We start from the raw sequence: 23,539 nt of genomic DNA, 5'->3' as shown, positions 1-23,539 counted from the left end.
GTGGCGTCTTCTCTTCTTTTTGTTGTTTTTTTCAACACAAACACACTAGAGCAGCTGGAGCCTAAAACCTGCTTCTCCTCCATTTGTAAGTTTTTACTAAGAGCATGATGGGGAAAAATGCATGGTAGGAAAAAAATGCTAAAGGAAATCTAGTTTTAGTCTTGTAAATAGTGACCCTGAAAGATTTACAGTCTTTATAGAATCTCAGTCTGAGACAAGTGATAGGTGTGATAGCTGTGATAGGAACTAAGAAACTATAGGACCTGGAACACTGACAACAATTGCATTTGCTGTTTTTGCATTTTTACTTTGAGTGTTTCTTTCCCATGCAGGTGAATGCAAGGACACCACCCAGTACTGCAGTGTGGTGAAGAGACTGAAGCTCTGCTACCTGGATATGTACAAACAGAGATGCTGTGGCTCCTGTTCACAGGATCCAGACTCCACCTAGTGGCAGTGAGACACTTTGACTACATGTGATGAAGGACTGAGCAAATACTGAAAGGACATCATCTATGAGTGGATGCTTGAAGAACTGCATACATTTATACTGGACTATTTGTTCACTTCCTAAAAGGAATCTGAACAGAGCCTCAAAAGGCTGGAAGGATGGAGGGGCTTTATTTTCTGATTTGGACCCAACCTCCTAACTGAAGAAGTGTTCACTATGTGGATCAAATGGAGTTTTTGGACTTTCCTGAAAAAATGTAACACTTGGTTTACAGTGACATCAATTCATTACATTTCTTTTTGGCGTCCCGGTCAAATTTCTTGTAGAATGCATATCACTGCTCTCCTGTAAAGAACACTTAGACTGAGGTATTGGTTCCCCATTGTCCTGTCCTTTGGTAGATATAAGATATCAGACATGTCATCTGCAGATACATAAAAACAGAATTAAACAGAATTATTTTAGTTACACTTTACACACACACACACACACACACATACACACTTTAAACTTTTATTTATTTATTTATGTAATTGTTCAAAAGTGTTTTTATAAAATTATTCATATAAAATATTAAAGCAAAATACAGTTTATTAAAACGTGGGTCTAAGTGTTTTAACCATCATTTGACACCAGAAGTCAGTCTTGTAAACAGATTGTACTGTACAATCCACTTCATTTGGTAAAACTGAAAGTGGGCCTATTCATAATAAGTGTTCTATATTATTATTATTATTAGTGACAGAAATTATGACCAAAAATACAAAAATAAGACCCAAGTTGTGGTAAATGGAAACTCTCCTTTGGCCCATCCCTGGCTTTCCCTACCTTGGGTTGACTTGGGTTGAGGTAATGCATGTGCCAAAGGTGAGGCTTTGTGAAGCCAGATAAAAAAAAAGTTACCCTGAGTATATTAAATTTGCTTCATAGCACAGGGCCCTGGTTTGGGTTGGGTATCCAAGCTGAGACAGTTGGAGTTAGGGCAGGGGTCGGCAACCTGAGGCTCCGGAGCCACATGAGGCTCTTCAATCTGTCTGCGGTGGCTCCCTGTTGCTGTGACAACAAAATTATACGAAAGGAAACAGTTATTTCTTTACATTTTAATGTTAATTTATCATTGGTGTGGGCCCAAAGCAATTTGTTTTCTTCAGTTGTAAAAATGTGTCACTTATACATGACATTATTAACTCTTTGATGCACAACATATAAACACCCTCTAATGCACAACATCGGTCAAAAATGACCCACATTGATTTCCAATGTTGTTTCATGCTGGCTGTGTGTTTGAATATCTTTTTTTTTTTTATTATTATTACAACAGATCATTGTATCCATTTTTCATTTTTATACTTTATGAAGAAAAATAGTTTTTGTATTATTACATCAAGTTTACACACATGGGTCAAAAATGACCTTGTGCATTAGAAATGTAGTGAAACAAAAAGTGATACACTAGATTAACAATTTGAGTATATGTGTAACTATGTTTGTCTTATTTTTAAGGTTTAACTTTAAAAGAGTTGTTAGAACCACCAGATTACATTGGAAAATCACATAATTTAACATTTGAGACATATTGGAGCCACCAAATAATAATTTCCATTGGAAAAAACACCAGTTTAACAAAATAGGATACTTAATATTTGTGTCTTCTTTGTCAGGTTTTAAATTGGTAACATATAAACACCTTCTAATGCACAACATGGGTCAAAAATGACTTTGTGCATTAGAAGCGTAGTGATAAAAAAAGGGGTTTTATTCAATAAGTAAGAAATGAAAACAAAAAATTAGGACGTATGATGATCAAAAACAAGTCATTTGGAAAACCTGGAATACTGAATGATGAAATTAATTCATCGCAAAGATATATAATATAAAAACTTAGTCGGGTCACTTTAGACCCATGTTGTGCATCAAAGGGTTAAAATGTTTTAACATTTTAGTCAACTAAAATGCTTACAAAAGTCTACAGCCCAAAGCCTTAAACTACAAATACTTCGTCTAGTTTTGAGTTGCTGCATTCTGACAAAATCATATTAATAAATGCTCATTATGACCTATTAGTAATGTTGGTAGGCTAATTTAGACTTAGTAGGCTGTTTTATATTCATTGTAAAGCTTAAAATAAGGTTTGTGGCTCGATTTCGACATTTTTTTTTTTACTTTTTTGGTCAATAGTGGCTCTTTTGTTAGTAAAGGTTGCCGACCCCTGGGTTAGGGCAAGCCGATTGTGGAGGGATTAATAGTCAGGGCCAGAAATAAAGTCCAAGATCCAAAGATGTGGGGCTGCTTCAACATGACAGAATGCTTCTTGCATTGGCACTGAACATGGCACAGAAGATGTGCTGCAGAATCATCCAGTATGAGATGAATTGTGGGGATGCTGGGACGGTGAAAACCTTATGTACACAGAATCAAGCAGTTGAGGTCTTGTGTTTAATTTATAACAGCAATGTCAAGTAAGTAGGTAGGAAGTATAAAACAGAAATCTTTAAGGACCATTCACTTGTGTGAAGGTGCTGAGTTGTGATTTTAGTCACATGTCACTGGTGAGAAAAGAGCTGCTGCTGTTAGTGGAGCTCCAGTTGTGAGAACATGAATTCATATTCATCAACACCACTCTATGATGCTTAACCATGACAGTACAGAGGGTTTTGTAAAGTAATTTCTATATTTCACATAAAGAACAGTTCACTCATAGAGGCAACTGACTCTAGAGTAAAAGGCACCAGCACAACACTGATTTTGACTGATGGGTCTATTCATGTTATCTTTGTGTTGGTTATCATAGCGATGTGCTGCATTGTAAAATGTCTTGTATATACTGTGTTCTAAGTGCAATATCCTATATTGAGTGTATGTAGATTGTGTGCGACTTTTATTTTCTTACTTATTCATGGTTAAGGTGTCTTTTTAATTCCTCTTGAAGATCTTAGAGTATAAAGCACGTGTATATGTTGATTGGGTAGTATGTTAGCTACTACCCACTTGGATTTATTTGCATGTGTATAAGCTCAACTCTGATGTTTCTGATGTTTCCCCCTGGCTACTGATCGCTATACAGTATATCTGATGTGGTGACGTTACACTGCTTGTGACTGAGGAATATGAGGTAGTAGAACACATCATTTAAGTGCTTTAATTAACAAGGCATAAACAAGGCAAGGAATAAAGACAGTTTGATCACTTTATAAATGTGGACCTCGTCTTTGCCTACATTTATTTATTCATTTAAATCCTTAAAGGTAAATAATAAGGGTTTGACAAAATCTTTAAAATGTGGATGTGCATGCTTTTGATGAGTATGATTTTGCAAATTGCACAAGTATGATGTGGAAACTTCAAAACTATTGCTCACACTGAGTAAGCAAAAAGATGGGACAATCAAATCAAAACTACTTTATTTATCCCCGAGGGTAAATTCAGTTAGTCTAGTCTAGTAGAATGAGAGGTTTGCTCAAACACAATGGCTCTAATTGATATTTATTTATGTGATGGTGACTCTCTAACTGCTCAGTTGTAACCTCCTGTCCCTTGGAAGAATTGCAACATTCAGTTCACAAACTACAAGAAATGGTGTGGGACTTGAAAATTGAAAAGGAACATATACCATAGTTAAATGAACCTCTGATGGAAATCAGACATGACATTAATGACAGTCAGGAACATGGATACCGGAATACAAAGGAGTTTTTGGTCCAAAATACTTTATACCTTAGAGATCAGCTCAGAGACACTATGAAACGGCTACAACAGCATCACTCAAAACTCTTTAAGATATACATTGGGTTCTGTCCCCCATGGTTGAGATAATCCGCCGGCTGCAGGAAGAAATAACTTCTTGTAGCCATAAGCTACACAGTGTCTATGAGGAGGTTACTGCAGTAAGACAACCACTCTACATGAATTTACTTCAATCCAATCCAATCCACTTTATTTGAATAGCACATTTAAACAACAAAAACATCTCCAAAGTGCTGTACATAGAATCAACAATAAAACAAACATTTCCATATAACAATCAGCAATAAATAATAAGTGTATTACTCTAAAATTATGCTATAAATAAAACAATGAAATCAAACAGATAGTAAAATAAATAAAAGACGTAGTTTGAAGTAGTAAAAGAAATAAAAGACACAGAGGACCACAAAACTCACGCAAAGTTAAAAAGCCAGGGAATAAAAATGGGTCTTAAGACGAGACTTAAAGCATTCCACCGTGGGGGCTGTTGGGACATGGAGGGGGAGGGCATTCCAAAGTCTGGGGCCCACCACAGAGAAAGCCCTGTCCCCCCTGGTTTTAAATCTCGCTCTAGGCAACACGGGCTGGAGCTGGCCCTCGGAACTCTGCCGCTGTGACCATGTGAACCAGTAACTTTGTCGCTGAGACCATGTGAACCAGTAACTCTGCCGCTGAGACCATGCGAACCGGCAACTGCCACTGAGACCATGCAAACCGGCGACTGCCACTGAGACCATGCGAACCGGCGACTGCCATTGAGACCATGCAAACCTGCGACTGCCACTGAGACCATGCGAACCGGCGACTCTGTCGCTGAGAGACCATGTGAACCGGTGACTCTGTTGCTGAGACCATGTGAACCAGTAACTCTGCCGCTGAGACCATGTGAACCGATGACTCTGTCGCTGAGACCATGTGAACCAGTAACTCTGCCACTGAGGCCATGTGAAAAAGGAACTTTGTCGATGAGACCATGCGAACCAGTAACTCTGCCTCTGAGACCATGCGAACCAGTAAAACTGTCGCTGAGACCATGCGAAAGGCAACTGCCACTGAGACCATGCAAACCGACGACTGCCACTAAGACCATGCGAACTGGCGACTGCCACTGAGACCATGCGAACCTGCAACTGCTACTGAGACCATGCAAACGGCGACTGCCACCGAGACCATGCGAACCGGCGACTTTGTCACTGAGAGGCCATGTGAACCGGTGACTCTGTCGCTGAGACCATGTGAACAAGTAACTCTGCCGCTGAGACCATGTGAACCAGTATCTCTTCCGCTGAGACCATGTGAACCAGTAACTTTGTCGCTGAGACCATGCGAACCAGTAACTCTGCCTCTGAGACCATACGAAACAGTAACTCTGCCGCTGAGACCATGCGAACCGGCAACTGCCACTGAGACCATGCAAACCGGTGACTGCCACTGAGACCATGCGAACCGTCGACTGCCACTGAGACCATGCGAACCGGCGACTGCCACTGAGATCATGCGAACCGGCGACTTTGTCGCTGAGAGGCCATGTGAACCGGTGACTGTCGCTGAGACCATGTGAACAAGTAACTCTGCCGCTGAGACCATGTGAACCAGTAACTCTGCCGCTGAGACCATGTGAACCGATGACTCTGTCGCTGAGACCATGTGAACCAGTGACTCTTCCGCTGAGACCATGTGAACCAGTAACTTTGTCGCTGAGACCATGCGAACCAGTAACTCTGCCTCTGAGACCATGCGAAACAGTAACTCTGCCGCTGAGACCATGCGAACCGGCAACTGCCACTGAGACCATGCAAACCGGTGACTGCCACTGAGACCATGCGAACCGGCGACTGCCACTGAGACCATGCGAACCGGCGACTGCCACTGAGACCATGCGAACCGGCGACTGCCACTGAGATCATGCGAACCGGCGACTCTGTCGCTGAGAGACCATGTGAACCGGTGACTCTGTCGCTGAGACCATGTGAACCAGTAACTCTGCCGCTGAGACCATGTGAACCGATGAATCTGTCGCTGAGACCATGTGAACCAGTAACTCTGCCACTGAGACCATGTGAAAAAGGAACTTTGTCGATGAGACCGTGCGAACCAGTAACTCTGTCGCTGAGACCATGCGAATGGCATCTGCCACTGAGACCATGCAAACCGACGACTGCCACTGAGACCATGCGAACCGGCGACTGCCACTGAGACCATGCGAACCTGCGACTGCTACTGAGACCATGCGAACCGGTGACTGCCACCGAAACCATGCGAACCGGCGACTTTGTCGCTGAGAGGCCATGTGAACCGGTGACTCTGTCGCTGAGACCATGTGAACAAGTAACTCTGCCGCTGAGACCATGTGAACCAGTAACTCTGCCGCTGAGACCATGTGAACCGATGACTCTGTCGCTGAGACCATGTGAACCAGTAACTCTTCCGCTGAGACCATGTGAACCAGTAACTTTGTCGCTGAGACCATGCGAACCAGTAACTCTGCCTCTGAGACCATGCGAAACAGTAACTCTGCCGCTGAGACCATGCGGACCGGCAACTGCCACTGAGACCATGCAAACCGGTGACTGCCACTGAGACCATGCGAACCGGCGACTGCCACTGAGACCATGCGAACCGGCGACTCTGTCGCTGAGAGACCATGTGAACCGGTGACTCTGTCGCTGAGACCATGTGAACCAGTAACTCTGCCGCTGAGACCATGTGAACCGATGACTCTGTCGCTGAGACCATGCGAACCAGTAACTCTGCCTCTGAGACCATGCGAAACAGTAACTCTGCCGCTGAGACCATGCGGACCGGCAACTGCCACTGAGACCATGCAAACCGGTGACTGCCACTGAGACCATGCGAACCGGCGACTGCCACTGAGACCATGCGAACCGGCGACTCTGTCGCTGAGAGACCATGTGAACCGGTGACTCTGTCGCTGAGACCATGTGAACCAGTAACTCTGCCGCTGAGACCATGTGAACCGATGACTCTGTCGCTGAGACCATGTGAACCAGTAACTCTGCCACTGAGACCATGCAAACCGGCGACTGCCACTGAGACCATGCGAACCGGCGACTGCCACTGAAACCATGCGAACCGGCGACTGCCACTGAGACCATGCGAACCTGCGACTGCTACTGAGACCATGCGAACATTACATTTTTACATTACATGTCATTTAGCTTTTGTCCAAAGCGACTTACAATAAGTGCATTCAACCTGAAGGTACTAGACATAGACCACAGGAATCAAGTAAGTACATAACTTTAACCCTATAAAGCCTGAACCATGAAATAATTGCCAGAAAATTCATTTTTTTTTAAAACCGAGTGCTTATTAACTTGCTGACGAATTTTAAAAAATAAATAAATTGCATATATGAATTCTAATTTGTATCATATTTGATACATCAGGTCTTTTTGTGCAATTTGTTGCTCACAGTTTGTTTTTCTTGAACTAACAAAAACATCAAACAACAACATTTTTAACTTTTCCTTTTTCCTCAAACATGCAAAATACATATTTTTTCCATATAAGACAGCATCATACATCTGCTGATATGAAGTTTTTTAATGCAGCAATGCAGCAATGAACCTGCATATCATTTTTGCTACATCCGGTATTTTTGTGCAATTTGTTGCTCAGTTTGTTTATCTTCAACACATGTATACATCAGGTTTTTGATGATGTAGAAGTCTCAAAAATTACTGTATCTAATATGATACACTTGGCTTTATAGGGTTAAGAGCTAACTGTCATCGCTACAGGAGTGCTATATGTTAAAGAAGAAAAGAATAGAAAAGAAGAAGAAGAAGAGCAAATTTTTTTTTTTTTTAAATATATATATATGTGTTAGGTGATCATGGCTTAACTGAGGTATTGTTGGAAGAGATAGGTCTTCAGCCTGCGGCGGAAGATGTACAGGCTGTCTGAGGTCCTGATGTCGGTAGGGAGCTCGTTCCACCATTTGGGAGCCAAGATAGAGAAAAGTCTGGAGGAGGTTTTGAGGCGAGTTGACCCACGGAGGGTGGGAGTCGCCAGCTGTTTGGCTGATGCAGAGCGGCGAGGACGGGCAGGGGTGTAGAGTTTGACAAGGTCCTGGATGTAAGTAGGACCTGAACCGTTAGCAGTAGAGTACGCCAGAGCTAGAGTCTTGAAGCGTATCCGCGCAGCCACCGGTAGCCAGTGGAGGGAGCGGAGGAGGGGTGTTGTGTGTGAAAATTTGGGAAGATTGAAGACCAATCGAGCAGCTGCATTCTGGATGAGTTGCAGAGGTCGGATGGCTTTGGGAGGCAGACCTGCCATGAGGGAGTTGCAGTAGTCCAGGCGTGAGATGACCAGTGCCTGGACCAGGACCTGAGCTGCCTTCTGAGTGAGAAACGGACGGATTCTCCTGATGTTATGCAGCAAGAATCTGCAAGATCTGGTGGTGGTGGTGATGTTTGTGGAGAGGGACAGTTGGTTGTCAAGAGTCACGCCAAGGTTCTTGGCGGTTTCTGTGGAGACAACCACTGTGTTCTGGACAGTGATGTGGAGGTCAGTGGTGGGGGAGCCCTTCCCTGGGAGATAGAGTAGCTCAGTCTTGCCCAGGTTGAGTTTGAGGTGGTGCGAGGACATCCACTGGGAGATGTCGGCCAGACATGCAGAGATACGTGCTGCTGCCTGTGTTTCAGACTGGGGAAATGAGAAGATTAGCTGGGTGTCTACGGCATAGCTATGATAGGAGAAGCCATGCGAGTGGATGAGGGAGCCAAGGGAGTTGGTGTAAATCGAGAAGAGGAGCGGACCAAGGACGGAGCCTTGAGGGACCCCGGTGGTGAGTGGACAGGGTTCTGAAACAGAACCCCTCCAAGTTACACGGAAGGTGCGGTCCTTGAGGTAGGATTTGAGCAGAGACAGGGCAGAGCCAGATACTCCCAGGTGGTGAAGGGTGGAGATGAGGATCTGGTGATCCACAGTGTCAAAAGCTGCAGAAAGGTCCAGTAGAACCACCACAGATGAGAGAGAGGCTGCCGTCGCCGGCGACTGCCACCGAGATCACGCGAACCGGCGACTCTGTCGCTGAGAGACCATGTGAACCGGTGACTCTGTCGCTGAGACCATGTGAACCGATGACTCTGTCGCTGAGACCATGTGAACCAGTCACTCTGCTGCTGAGAGCATGTGAACCAGTAACTTTGTCGCTGAGACCATGCGAACCAGTAACTCTGCCTCTGAGACCATGCGAACCAGTAACTCTGCCACTGAAACCATGCGAACCGACGACTGCCACTGAGACCATGCGAACCGGCGACTGCCACTGAGACCATGCGAACCGGCGACTGCCACTGAGACCATGCGAACCTGCGACTGCTACTGAGACCATGCGAACCGGCGACTGCCACCAAGACCATGCGAACCGGCGACTTTGTCGCTGAGAGACCATGTGAACCAGTGACTCTGCCGCTGAGACCATGTGAACCGATGGCTCTGTCGCTGAGACCATGTGAACCAGTAACTCTGCCGCTGAGACCATGTGAACCAGTAACTTTGTCGCTGAGACCATGCGAACCGGCAACTGCCACTGAGACCATGCGAACCGGCGACTGCCACTGAGACCATGCGAACCTGCGACTGCTACTGAGACCATGCGAACCGGCGACTGCCACCGAGACCATGCGAACCGGCGTACGGTTAGTGGTAAGGGGACTGTGCACAGAATTTCCACCCACATTTTCACACTCCACCTGACTGCCATTCAATGAAAATGGAACAGGTGTTCTGAATAACCCTCTACCCCGACCAACATTGCAAGGAGTATCAAATATATCAAATTTGCTGAGGCTCATATTTGGTTGTCAGATAGCAAAACACAACACCAGTAAATCCCACAGTACAAGGGATGAAGTTCATAAATCTGACATTCAATACAATGGAGAAAGGAATACAGCTCCAAAACGATGCAGCGGCGAGAAGAATTCAGCCCGGTCCGGTGTGGTCATCGTCGAGTCACGGCTCCAATGTGACCTCTGCGTTGTGTCTTGTGTTGAATGAAAACTCTTTTACGCCGCTCAGCTCTTGGTAACAGCAGGATTTATTAACATCTGCATTTATGACAAAAGGAGAGACCATAGGTAATGTCATCTGCCGTGGACAACTGGCACATTTCAGTCTTTATGATAATCCTCCGTTTTACTGCTTCTTTTACACAAAATTGTATATAATAAATAAAATAATCCATTGATCGTATAGTGTTTTTTTTTTTTTTTTACAAAATAAATCATTTAAACAACTGAAGTTTGCATAATATAAAAAATGATATTGCACAATAAAAATCATTTTCAACTGGACTGTTACCAACTTTTTAGTATTATTTTCTTAATAACATGGAATGAACACTTAATTCATATAGAAAACACATATTAAACATATCATAATACATACCTGCATTTATGACAAAAGGAGAGACCATAGGTAACGTCATCTGCCGTGGACAACTGGCACATTTCAGTCTAGAAGGATAACGCCACATTATAGTTAGCTGGCTATGCTAGCGGCATATCTACCACCCTAAAACATAGTGAAACAATTTGCAACTCGGAAGATATGTGCTAAATTCAGACCACAGACACATAATATCCACCCACATATCAATATTGCAACATTTGATATTCATGTTGGTACGCCCAAACTATAACTCTGACAGCTTTACCAGAGGACTGTTAGTGAGAGGACAAATTTTCCTACGTTTCTATGCATAAATTATTTCTGTAGAGTGGAATTTGCGGCCTGGAGCGCAGTTTTCAAATGTATTTTTTGACAATTTTTTCTCTCCCTCTACACTCTGGCGATGATGTCACACACTGTGACACGAACATTCCGTGCAATACACACCCATTATAATCTCAGAATTTCTCCAAAAATGATCATGGTCATTGAACAGGGATTGATAAAAAGCTATATGACCTATCGAAACGTGGATTAATACACCGATACACAAGACTTGTGTCTACTGTTTAAAGTTTAAATGGAGTCTCTAGGTGAAATTATGCCGGAGAAGTAGACATTTAAAAATCTCCAATTATTGTTCTTTTTCTGTCATTTTTTTCATTCATTTCAATGCAAAATTTTGGGCAGTTTTTCGCGACTTTGCGTCCGGAAGAGGAAAAAGAAGAAATCCACAGTATAACAGCCCCGAGCACTGGTCCCTACAGCTATTGCTGTATGGGACCAGTGCTCGGTGCGATTGCCCCGAAGCCCTAATAAATTCTTTGTCAATGTGGGACCAGAATTGGCAGAAAAAATTCCGGATCCAGGGACAACTGGTGAAAAGATGGAGAAACAGGTAGATAGAAATCCCAGTTCTATGTTCTTGAAGGCAGTAGACGATACGATGCTGAAATTTTGGACGTTGTAAACAACTGCAAAAACAAAAGATCCACTGATTTTCAAGACATAGATATGGCTCTAGTAAACTGGTAATACCGGCAATTGTAAAACCGCTGACTCATATATTCAATTTATCATTTCAAACCAGGACATTTCCGGATGGAATGAAGACTGCTAAGGTTATACCATTATACAAAGCTGGGAGCAAACACAACTTCACAAATTACAGACCTGTCTCTTAACTTCCGCAATTCTCCAAGATTCTTGAAAAACTCTTCAACTCCAGGTTAGATGCTTTTTTAGAAAAGCATCAACTACTTTCTGACAGTCAATATGGATTTAGATCAAACAGATCAACATCATCAGCAATAATAGAATCAATAGAGGAAATCACAACGGCTATAGACAAGAAACAACAGGCAATTGGAGTTTTTATTGATTAAAAAAAAACATTCGACACAATCAACCATGACATATTAATTTGCATACTGGAAAAGTACGGAGTAAGAGGAGTGGTTCTAGACTGGATTAAAAGTTATCTTAACGGGAGAAAACAGTTTGTGAAGTTGGGTGATTACTGCTCATCATGCTTGGACACTGCTTGTGGCGTACCTCAAGGGTCAATACTGGGTCCAAAGTTGTTTATACTGTACATTAATGATATATGTAAAGTGTCCAAGCTACTGAAATTAGTCCTGTTTGCGGATGATACAAAGATCTTCTGCTCAGGAGATAATCTCGCTGAGCTTCTGAAGAACCTTAATTATGTGAGTCAGTATATTAGTGGTGAGGTGTGTGCATGCATGCGATGTGTTGAAATGCAGGTGTATAAGCTGAAAGTAACTAAAACTAAAACAGACCAACTAAAACAGACCAAGGTTGTGGCTGTGGAGGAGAGAGAGAGAGAGAGGAGAACTGAGACCTCAGCTCCTCTATATAGCCTCAGTGATTCTCCAGCATCCTCCAGCCTGTGACCTGTGGCCCCTCCTACAGGAAGAAAAATACAACATGCCCCCCCCCCCCCCCCCCCCCCCCCCCCCCCCCCACACACACACACACACATAAGAAAGGAGACCAAACAGGTACTCTAAAATATTTCCACATCATACATTAAATACTTCAACACTGTAGTTTCTCACTCCCCAATATACATCTTATCAGGGTATTTAAGTCAGACTGAAAAACATAATAGTAAGCTACCTTTAACACACACACACCCCTACAATACACATATACAAAAAAAGTAATTTAACTACTTTTAATCACACAAATATAAATGGACTTGAAATACCAGCAAGCTACAAAATGTAGTTAAATTTATGTTGCAACTTTATCCAACTGGTAGGAAACCACTGGCGACGGGAGGTGACCATAGACTGCATATACAATATATATAATATCAATATAAAAATAAATGATGACTGAGGTATGTTCATGTTGCAGTATCTCTCTTCTGTCAGTGGAGGGCGGCAGAAGCCATGTATTATACCTTTGATACAGTAAAAACGTTGTTGTTTATTACAAATTCTGCTAAAGCATGTTAGGTGGCCTAAAATCTGCAGCGCCTCTTTTTTTCATTTCCAAATGAACTTTCCAAACATGTTTTTCCGTATGGTAACCCAGCAACTACACAACGTCACATTGTTGAGGTACATGTTGCGTTTAAGGACATATGTAAAAAAATAAACACTAGGAAAACATTCCGAGTAGAAAGTCCGAGCAGCTTTTGGTGGCGAACTGTATTTAGCAGTATTAAAAGCTATAAATCTGAATAAAACTGTATTTATGTTTTGCTAACTGTTTATATGCCTTATCTAATTGCAACTGGAAAGTACAAACGAAAACAAATGAAGTGGCAGGAAAAAGTTCATTTTTACTATGCTCTCTGAATGCACCACCAATGTTAGTGGGCGTGGTTTATGAGCTATCAACTTCCGGAAAAACAGCGTGAGTTGGGAAAGTCCACATGTCTTTAAAATATGTGTTTTTTCTCTCAGTACTGTGGTTTAACTCGACACAGTAGCGCAGCACATTACAGTGGTGTTGTGTGAAGACTTTAGGAGTCAGCCTGGCTCACAGTCTTCTTTTTATGAGGAGTTTGGATTAGCTAGCCACAGTGAGTTTTAGCAGATATCAGCTGTCAGCTCACACAGAAGCCGGTGTCAGTAGAGTGTTCAGTCTGGTTTTAATGCTTTGTGTTCGTTGTACTCGAGTCCATGTTTTGAGACTAGGCACTATTCACATTGTATTGTTTAACCACAGCTCGCCGAGTCGCTAACTATAGCTAGTGATTAGTAATCGACTTACTAATGAACATGACTTTATACTGTAACGGATACTTACTTTTCTACCACAGCAACATTACATCAGTAACACAGATTTTAAATGAGGTTGAGCCAACTACCAGCTGTACGTTTAGTGTTGTCATGTGTTGTAGGTGTTCACCATGGGACATACCAGCCTGGAGAAGATCATTGCTCTGCAGAGGAACCCCGCCAACATCAGGAACCTCTGCATCCTGGCACATGTTGACCATGGTGAGTTCACACTACTCCCATATTATATATTCTATAGTACAAATATAAATATTCCATAGGCACTATATCGGGGATCAGTATAGTGTATGTATACATACATGTATGTATACGTTAAGGCTGGGCGATATATCGATATAAAAGATATATCGATATATTTTTAAATGTAATATGGAATTAGACCATATCACATGTATGTATACTAGGGCTGGGTGATATGGACCAAAAGTCACATCTTGATATATTTAGGCTGAATATCGATATATACGATATATTTTTGAATATTTTTATCTCAAAGTGAGAGCAAATGTTCAGTCAAAACCAAATATGACGTGTCACAAGTAGTTATATTGAAACGTTTATTTAGTGAACATAAATACTGTATAAGAACAGGAGTAACTTTTTTTCAATTAAAGCTCACAAAAAGTACACATTTAAGTAAAAAAATATCTTAAATAAAAATAACCTATGAAATAAAATAGGCCAATCTTTTTCTGAAATACATTTATTTATATGAGAAAAGAATAACGGACATTACAAAATAACTAAATATGACAAACTCTAGTAAGGGCAGCATTTATGTATAGAGAAAAAAAAAAAAATTGAATTATATCGATATATGCGATTTGGTCTAATTCCATACCACATTTAAAAATATATCGATATATTTTTTATATCGAAATATCGCCCAGCTCTAGCCCAGTATAAATGAATAGTCATGACAGTCATTAGTTCTGATATAGTGCTAACACGCTTGTTTGAAAGTTGTGTTTTAAAATGAAAAAGTATTGGTGTGGATCAGTTATATTGATATAGTTAAAATTTAAATGATTTAAAATGTAGTGAAGTGGAAATATAAAGTTACATAAAATGGAAATACTCAAGTTAAGTACAAGTACCTCAAAATATTACTTAAGTACAGTACTTAAGTAAATGTACTTAGTTACATTCCACCACTGGTCCACACCAATACGTTTTCATTTTAAAACATAACTTTCAAACAAGCGTTTTAGCACTATATTAGAACTAATCACTGTCATGACTATTCATATATACTGGGCTAGGGCTGGGCGATATATCCATATAAAAAATATATCAATATATTATATATTTTTAAATGTGTTATGGAATTAGACCATATCGATATAGTTCAATTTTTTTTCTTTCTTTATATATAAATGCTGCCCTTACTAGGGTTGGTCATATTTAGTTCTTTTGTAATGTTTGTTATTCTTTTCTCATATAAATGTATTTATGTCAGAAAAAGATTGGCCTATTTTATTTCATAGGTTATTTTATTTAAGATATTGTTGATTTAAATGTGCACTTTTTGTGAGCTTGAATTTAAAAAAAGGTACTCCTGTTATACAGTATTTATGTTCACTTAAATAATCGGTTTCGATATAACTACTTGTGACATGTATTTGGTTTTGACTGAACATTTGCTCTCACTTTGCGATAAAAATATTCAAATATATATCGTATATCGATATTCAGCCTCAATATATCGGGATATGACTTTTGGTCCATATCGCCCAGCCCTAGTATACATACACTATAGTATATATATATAGTGGCCATGGCGATCCCCGATTGTCTGCAGTTCTTTACTGTGTATATTATGGCAAGCCATTCCATTTAAAATGTACTAGACTTCTACTTCTACTACTAGAGTCTGCATGTCGTACCACACATATTTTCATGAAGTGCACAAACCAATAATCCACCTTGCTGCTCAACAGTTGTATGTTTTTAATTAATAAACATGTTTACTATAACAAATTAATGTTAAAAAAAAGTCTATTTTCATTCAATGACACACTGGACTTATTTTTAAGGGGACTGACAATTAACACTAATGATCAATTTTGTTATACAATCTTGTGGATTTATTTTATTTTACGTATAACGTCAGAAAGTAGTAAAAAAATAAAAAATAAATCACAATTTCCCATAGCCAGAGCTAATATCTCAAACAGTCCCGAACTCAAAATTTTCTTAGTTTGATATAATTTTGAAACTGAATATCTTTAAGATTTATCAAAGGTAATTTTGTAAAACAAATTAAAAGGTTTTGGTGTCAGTCAAAATGTTCTGGTGCAAGTGTATGCTGTAGTGAAATAATTTGGAAGCATCTATGTATTTGCAGGAAAAACGACCCTGGCTGACTGCTTAGTGGCCAGTAATGGTATCATATCCACTCGACTAGCTGGGAAGGTAAGTGGCTTTATTTGCTCCAGAGACTTTTTTGACAGACATTTTTGTTGAGTTGTTTTGTTATTATTTGTGTTTATTTGTGGTGTGTTAATCTACCAGCTGAGGTACCTGGACAGCAGGGAGGATGAACAGATCAGAGGCATCACCATGAAGTCCAGTGCCATCTCTCTGCAATACAGGAATGGTAAATTATTTTGGCCCTGCCCTGAAGTCAAATCCATGCTTCTTACTGTTAGATTCTATCACTTGTGCTGTTTATTCCATTCCTACACTCACTGGTCGCTTTATTAGAACAAATGTAATCATTTTAATATTCTATGTTTATATTAGTTGCATCTTCTTAGCTAAAGTGTCATTAACCTGTAGATAAAGCTGATCCATTCTCTGCTAAACAGGCTGATTTTGAGGAGAAGACTCTAAATCAGGGGTCTGTTGTTTTGTTATTATTTGACAAAAAAATGACAAAAAAACCTAAATTACTTAAAGACACAAAATGACCAAAATAGACACAAAATTACTAAGAAAAGACACAAAATGACTGAAAAAAACACTAAATTACTTTAAAAAGACTCAAAACGACTGAAAAAAACACTAAATTACTTAAAAAAGACACAAAATGACAGAAACAAACTAGAAAATTTCCCCTGGGGAAATTCTGAAAGGGCCACGGGGGCTACTGCCGGTGTGTGTACACTATGATGATGGTGTGTGTGTGTGTGTGTGTGTGTGTGTGTGTGTGTAGAGAAAATCGCATAAAGTTACCTGTGTGTGTGTGTGTGTGTGTGTGTGTAATTAAAATCACATAAAGTTACCTGTGTGTGCGCGCACGTGTGTGTTTGAAGCATATGTATGCATGTGTGAGGAGTGTGCACACTTTAGTGCATGTGTGTGTGTGTGTGTATCTGTAACTGTAATCACATCAAAGATCAAAGGCAATCAGATCAAAGCAATCAACTGAATTAACTGGCACCTGTTTAGTATAGTCACAGCAGAGGTAGACAGACTGGAATTTCTGGCCTCGAACAGAAAGCATTTTTGGCAAAACCATAATACCTATCATTGATCTGACTTCACTTTGAGCGTCCTGAGTTCTTCCTGAACATCTACATATGTTTGTTTTTTTTAAGAAAAATGAAAAAATAGCTTTGTTAGAGCGATCTAAAAAAACTGTTCCATATCCCTTTTTCAAATAGCTTCCTGCGTTTTTAATATGGGAGCCAATGAGGCTGTTGATGCGTGTTGGTGGATCATCTGTGCGTTGTACGCCCAAACTATAACTCTGACAGCTTTACCAGACGATTGTGAGTGAGAAGACAAATGTTCCTATGTTTCTATGTATAAATTATTTCTGTAGAGTGGAATTGCGGCCTGGATCGCAGTTTTAAAATTTATTTTTTAACAATTTCTTCTCTCCCTCTACACTCTGGCGATGATGTCACACACTGTGACACGAACATTCCGTGCAATACACACCCATTATAATCTCAGAATTTCTCCAAAAATGATCATGGTCATTGAACAGGGATTGGTAAAAAACTATATGACCTATCGAAATGTGGATTAATACACCAATACACAAGACTTGTGTCTACTGTTTAAAGTTTAAATGGAGTCTCTAGGTGAAATTATGCTGGAGAAGTAGACGTTTAAAAATCTCCAATTATTGTTCTTTTTCGCTCATTTCTTTCCGGCCGCCCCATTCATTTCAATGCAAAATTTTGAGCAGTTTTTCGCGACTTACATCGCGAAAAATTCGTATTCTGTAGAGAAAAGTAATAGCACACCGATCCCGATCAAACCGCATGTATTGATATATAATTTGTCCTGCAACTCTTCAAGTTGTAGGACTAGTAGTGGGACGAAATTGCGTCCGGAAGAGGAAGAAGAAAAAATCCACAGTATAACAGTAGTGCTCGGTGCGATTGTCCCGAGGCCCTAACTACATTATTTCAAAAAGAAACAAAATGACTCAAAAAACATACAAAATTAAAAAAAAAAAAGACACAAAATTATTTAAAAAAGACACAAAATTTAAAAAAAAAGTAATTAAAGGGACCTTCCACACACAACACAGTTAAGTGCCATTCATATAAAACTCACATTAAACTTTTATATCAAGGTGGTGGCCACAAAATATCATCACGAGGGCCGCAGTTGGCCCGCGGGCTGCGAGTTTGCAACCCATGCTCTAAATAGTGTTTGTGTTCATTTTGTCTCCTCAGGAGATCAGGAGTACTTACTAAATCTGATCGACTCTCCTGGTCACGTCGACTTCTCCTCAGAAGTTTCCACTGCTGTCAGGCTGTGTGACGGGGCCATTGTAGTTGTTGATGCTGTGGAGGGAGTGTGTCCACAGGTAAATATCACTGAGGACTTAGGCCCTCTTCACACTTGGCATTAATGTGCATCATCACCCCGGATGAAGTTACTGCCAGGTCTGAACCTGAAGATGTCATTCTGTAAGTTTGTTGATATAGAATGCGACATATTTACTGTTGATTAAATCCACAGTAAATAGGCCACATTCTTTCTTGTCAACATACAATTTCTGCAGCCTGTATTTGGACTTGTTTTGTGTCTCTACTCCAGTGCCTTAGAATTGATTTGATATATGAAATGAAATTGTGACTGTGAGGTTTTCGTGAACTTCACATGAAGAGCGTTGGATCCCCACTTTATGGGACCTAAACATGTTGGACTTAAAACCTCTTTCACTCACCCATCCATCCTGGGTAATCCAGTCACATGTGAGACAAATCTGGGTATGTAGCTTCACACCACTTGTGATCGGCTCTCACTTCCCCATTATATATGTAAAAAATCCTGCAGTAACCACATGGCATATACAATGGACATTGCAACCTAAAACTGGTGTGATGATTGATGACCAACTCACCTTGTCCAGTCATGTCTCCTCTGTTGTCCGGTCATGCCGCTTTGCACTGTACAACATCAGAAAAATCAGACCTTACCTAACTCAACATGCCACTCAAATCTTGACACAAGCTGTCGTCATCTCAAAACTCAAAACGTGCTCCTGGTCTACAACCAGCCAAAAAGGTCACATGTCACACTGTTGCTCATTGAGCTCCACTGGCTACCTGTTGCAGCACACATCAAATTCAAATCTCTAATGCTGGCCTACAAAGTTGTCTCCGGTACTGCTCCTACCTATCTGAACGCCCTGATTCAGACATATGCTACCTCACGACCGTTGCGCTCTTCCAATGAACGGCGCCTGGCTCTGCCCCCCCGTTGGTCCAAGGCAATCCAGACTCTTTGCATTTCTTGTTCCCCCTTGGTGGAACACACTTCCAGTTCCAACCAGAGCAGGGGCGTCCCTCTCTACCTTTTAAAAACCTCCTTAAGACCCAGCTCTTCAGAGAGGACCTTCTCTCCTAACACCACACCACAACTCTACTCCTTGAAGAATTGTCACTAGCACTTATTGCTGCACTAACAGCTCTTATTGCACTATACCTTAATTGTTCTCCTTTAAAGACTAAATGTAAATGTAAAACTACAGTAATGTCTGCCCTAATGTTCTTCATATTTTCTAATATTTCTAATTTGGGGACATTCATTTTTATAAAAAAAGTTTTCAATCACTGCTGGATGAACATGGCGTACAGCAGAGTGAATTTTTTAGATACCCCCAAGTACAACATTATCAGTCATTAGTGCATACCTACAGACTTATCAATGGCAGAATCTGAGTTTTATGAAATCCCAAAATCTGCCCTCAGTTCAACACCAAATAAGACCATCTTGTTGTACAATGCCCTTCTTAATGCTAAAAATGAAAACACTCTGTACATAAAAGAAAAATGGGAAAAATAAGATAGAAAGGGGCTTTCCAATGAGGTTTGGGGGAACTGTGGTCCTCAACTAATTCTATGGATTGGTGAGAACACTGCTGGAAAATGTTTTGATATATTCTAAGTCCCTGTGCCAGGAAAAATACAAGAATATGAATTTGGCATGCTGGAGGCAATGTGGCTCAAATAAGGCTCATCATTTTCCATATATTCTGGGATTGTCCTAAACTGACTTTATATTGGAGTGGCATTCACAAAACATTAAGCACAATATTGTAATAATATGATATGTTGCTATGTGGTATTCATATGGATGTGTGAAAATACCAAGTCCATCTGTTGAACGAATATTTGTTCTGGGAAGTGAACATGTGGAGTGAAATAAGTCCTGAGATGTGAGTTATTTTTTCTTCCCTATTAGGGCTGGGCGATATATCGATATAGAATATATATTGATATATTTTTAAATGTGATATGGAATTAGACCACATCGCATGTATCAATAAAGTAGTAGTCATTTTTTTTCTTTCTTTATGTATAAATGCTGTCCTTACTAGGATTTGTCATATTTAGTTATTTTGTAAAGTTTGTTAGTTAGTTATTAGTTAGTTATTTTCTCATATAAATATATTTATTTCAGAAAAAAGATTGGCCTAGATTATTTCATAGGCTGTTTTTATTTCAGATTTTTTTTAATTCAAATGTGCACTTTATGGAGCTTTGATTTTTTTTTTTTTTTAAAGTACTCCTGTTGTTAAACAATAGTTATGTTCACTTAAATAATCGGTTTCAATTAAGCTACTTGGCTCATATTTGGCTTTGACTTTGACTCAACATTTGCTCTCACTTTGCGATAAATATATGGTATATCGATGTTCAGCCTAAATATATCGGACTATGACATTTGGTCCATATTGCCCAGCCCTATTCCCTATGCATATGCCTTAATACATATATGTCAAACACTGGAAAATGGTTAATTGACAATTCATTGAAATTATTTGTGTGCACTATGAAATATTGCCTTTCCCAAAAAAGAAAAAAGAACATTATGATTGTAGGATTTGAGGAGCATTCCCATTCTCACTTCGTGCAGTCTCAGCTTTTCATTGATACCAAATGTATGCAATTCACACTGTTATGGGAAGCCATGTATGCATCTTTCTTATTGCATGTGTGCATTGTGTGTAGACCCAAGTTGTGCTGCGTCAAGCATGGCTGGAGAACATCAAGCCAGTTCTGGTCATCAATAAGATAGACCGACTTATCATGGAGCTCAAGCTCACGTCTCAGGAAGCTTACTCCCACCTGCAGAAGATCCTGGAACAGGTGAGAGGCCACTATCAGGTTTTTTTTTTCTCCAGGATATAACATCCTTCGTGTTTCAGTGAAATTGTACTTTCTTCACTCAGCTGTCTTGAATCATTAAAGTGGATATGTATTTTCTATTCACTCATGAAATATAAATAACTAGTCAGTAGTGTTTTGTAACCCGCTGTGACTAAGCGTTTGTGTGCATGTTCCTCCTTGAAGGTGAATGCAGTGACAGGGTCTTTGTTCACATCCAAAGTGCTGGAGGAGCGGGCGGAGAAAGAGAAGGAGGAGGAGAAAGAAAGCGAGACGTTTAGTGGAGATCAGGTTTATGACTGGAGCGCTGGGCTGGAGGAGGCTGATGACTCCCAACTCTACTTTTCTCCTGACCAAGGAAATGTGGTCTTTGCTAGCGCCATAGATGGATGGGGCTTCAGGTAAGGCTGCTTCCTTCTTAAAGGAATAGTTCGGAATTTTGGAAATAGGTCCTCATTTCCAACTTAGCCGGTGTGATATAGGTCGGTGGAGACCGTTTTCAGCACATTTTATGCAGTCCTTATAGTTGCACAAGTCACTGATGCTAAACTGGTGTTGAGCTAGCGCACATCAATAGTAACATTCAGCCTGTCACTAAAAACAGCTTTACCTGCTCCGCGGAACACCCGAGACAAATGCATTATAACGTCGGACTATCGATGTACATGTCTGTGTTGATAGAATAATTTTAGAAATTAAACCAACCTTGCATTTTCAATGTTAAAACATTTTGAGGGACTAGTTTCTCAGCAGCAGCGGAATTTTACTTTGTGGGTTAGTAGTAGTGCGTCAAAACGAAACCAAACTGGTATGGCTGATTTGATAACACAAACTCATCTTCGTCGTCCTCAAACTCCGAAATCTCAGCATGGCTGGCAGTGGCCATAGTGTCCTGCTATCCTGTCTCTGCTATGACAGCACCTAAATAAACTTGCATGATTGTCAGCGAAACCGAAACCGTCTTCCACTGTAGCCTCACTAGCCTGGAGATAATATCACTCCGCCGCTGCCGTAGCCTAAGCAACAACAGGGAACAAAGTATAAGCTATTCCAATGCTATGCAAGGTTGGTTGAATTTCTAAAATTATTCTATTTTAATTATTCTGCATCCATGACATCAGTGATATGCACAGTGTAGAGCAGGGCTCGGCAACCTTTACTTACCAAAGAGCCATTGTTGGCCAAAAAAGAAATAATGTCGTAATGGATCCACAAACCTTATTATGAGCCTTACTATAGATAAGCCAGCCAACATTACTAATCGCAAGGACCCAAGTCAGGGCTGGGCGATATGGACCAAAAGTCATATCCCGATATATTTAGGCTGAATATCGATATACGATATATATCCCGATATTTTTATCGCAATGTAGCAAATGTTCAGTCAAAGTCAAAGCCAAATATGACATGTCACAAGTAGTTTTATTGAAACCGTTTATTTAAGTCAACATAAATAATGTATAACAACAGGAATACTTTAAAAAAAATAAAGTGCACATTTAAATAAAAAGATATCATGAATAAAAAAAGCCTATGAAATAAAATAGGCCAATCTTTTTCTGAAATAAATATATTTATATGAGAAAAGATGTGTACGGTGTGTGTACACTATGATGATATTCTTCAGAGATTTCAAACTATGCCCTTTAATGTCAAAGTAAGTGTGTGTGTGTGTTAGTGTGTGTGTGTGTGTGTGTGTGTGTGTGTGTGTGTCTGTAACTGTAATCACATCAAAGATCAAACGCAATCAGAGCAGAGCAATCAACAGAATTAACTGCCACCTGAATGTCCCGGAACATTGACAGCAGCCAGAGCTGGACAGACTAGTATTCCAGAAGTGTTTGGGGTGTAAATAGGGGCCTCCACTTCATTTTTGCCATGTGCTGCATACTTGGTTAAAAGGCCCTTGAATAATCCAGTAAATGAATCAATACCTCAAGTCAAGTCATTCCATTGTTTACTCGTCTTTAGACACAACTGAACAAATTCAAGGGTCCACTAGATGGTGCTCTCAACTTAGGTTTAATGCATGAGACACTATATGACCCAACATGATAACAGAC

General features: G+C 40.4%; 2 protein-coding genes across 3 annotated transcripts in view; both read left to right on the top strand.

Annotated features, from left to right (window-relative positions):
* LOC131992999 (ADAMTS-like protein 1) overlaps positions 1-3,646 on the top strand; it is an 83,642-nt gene extending 79,996 nt beyond the window's left edge. The window contains exon 16 of the mRNA XM_059358728.1: positions 333-3,646. Coding sequence (XP_059214711.1) covers positions 333-451 — 119 coding nt within the window. The 3' untranslated portion in view covers positions 452-3,646. The remainder of the gene's footprint in view (positions 1-332) is intronic.
* A 9,853-nt stretch (positions 3,647-13,499) lies between these two features.
* The window catches only part of efl1 (elongation factor like GTPase 1), a 138,389-nt gene continuing 128,349 nt past the window's right edge, over positions 13,500-23,539 (top strand). Inside the window, exons 1-7 of one of the 2 annotated variants that reach the window (XM_059357055.1) lie at positions 13,500-13,507; positions 13,998-14,097; positions 16,244-16,311; positions 16,411-16,495; positions 18,534-18,667; positions 21,321-21,458; positions 21,663-21,877. In XM_059357055.1, the coding sequence (XP_059213038.1) occupies positions 14,007-14,097; positions 16,244-16,311; positions 16,411-16,495; positions 18,534-18,667; positions 21,321-21,458; positions 21,663-21,877 (731 nt within the window). In that variant the 5' untranslated portion in view covers positions 13,500-13,507; positions 13,998-14,006. Of the gene's footprint in view, positions 13,508-13,537; positions 13,677-13,997; positions 14,098-16,243; positions 16,312-16,410; positions 16,496-18,533; positions 18,668-21,320; positions 21,459-21,662; positions 21,878-23,539 lie in introns of those variants that run through there. The other variant, XM_059357049.1, reaches the window with a different exon arrangement.

The sequence above is a fragment of the Centropristis striata genome, chromosome 2 (genome assembly GCF_030273125.1).
Source record: "Centropristis striata isolate RG_2023a ecotype Rhode Island chromosome 2, C.striata_1.0, whole genome shotgun sequence".
Taxonomy (NCBI): Eukaryota; Metazoa; Chordata; class Actinopteri; order Perciformes; family Serranidae; genus Centropristis; species Centropristis striata.
Note: the sequence above shows the minus strand (reverse complement) of the source record. Positions and strands in the feature narration are given on the sequence as shown.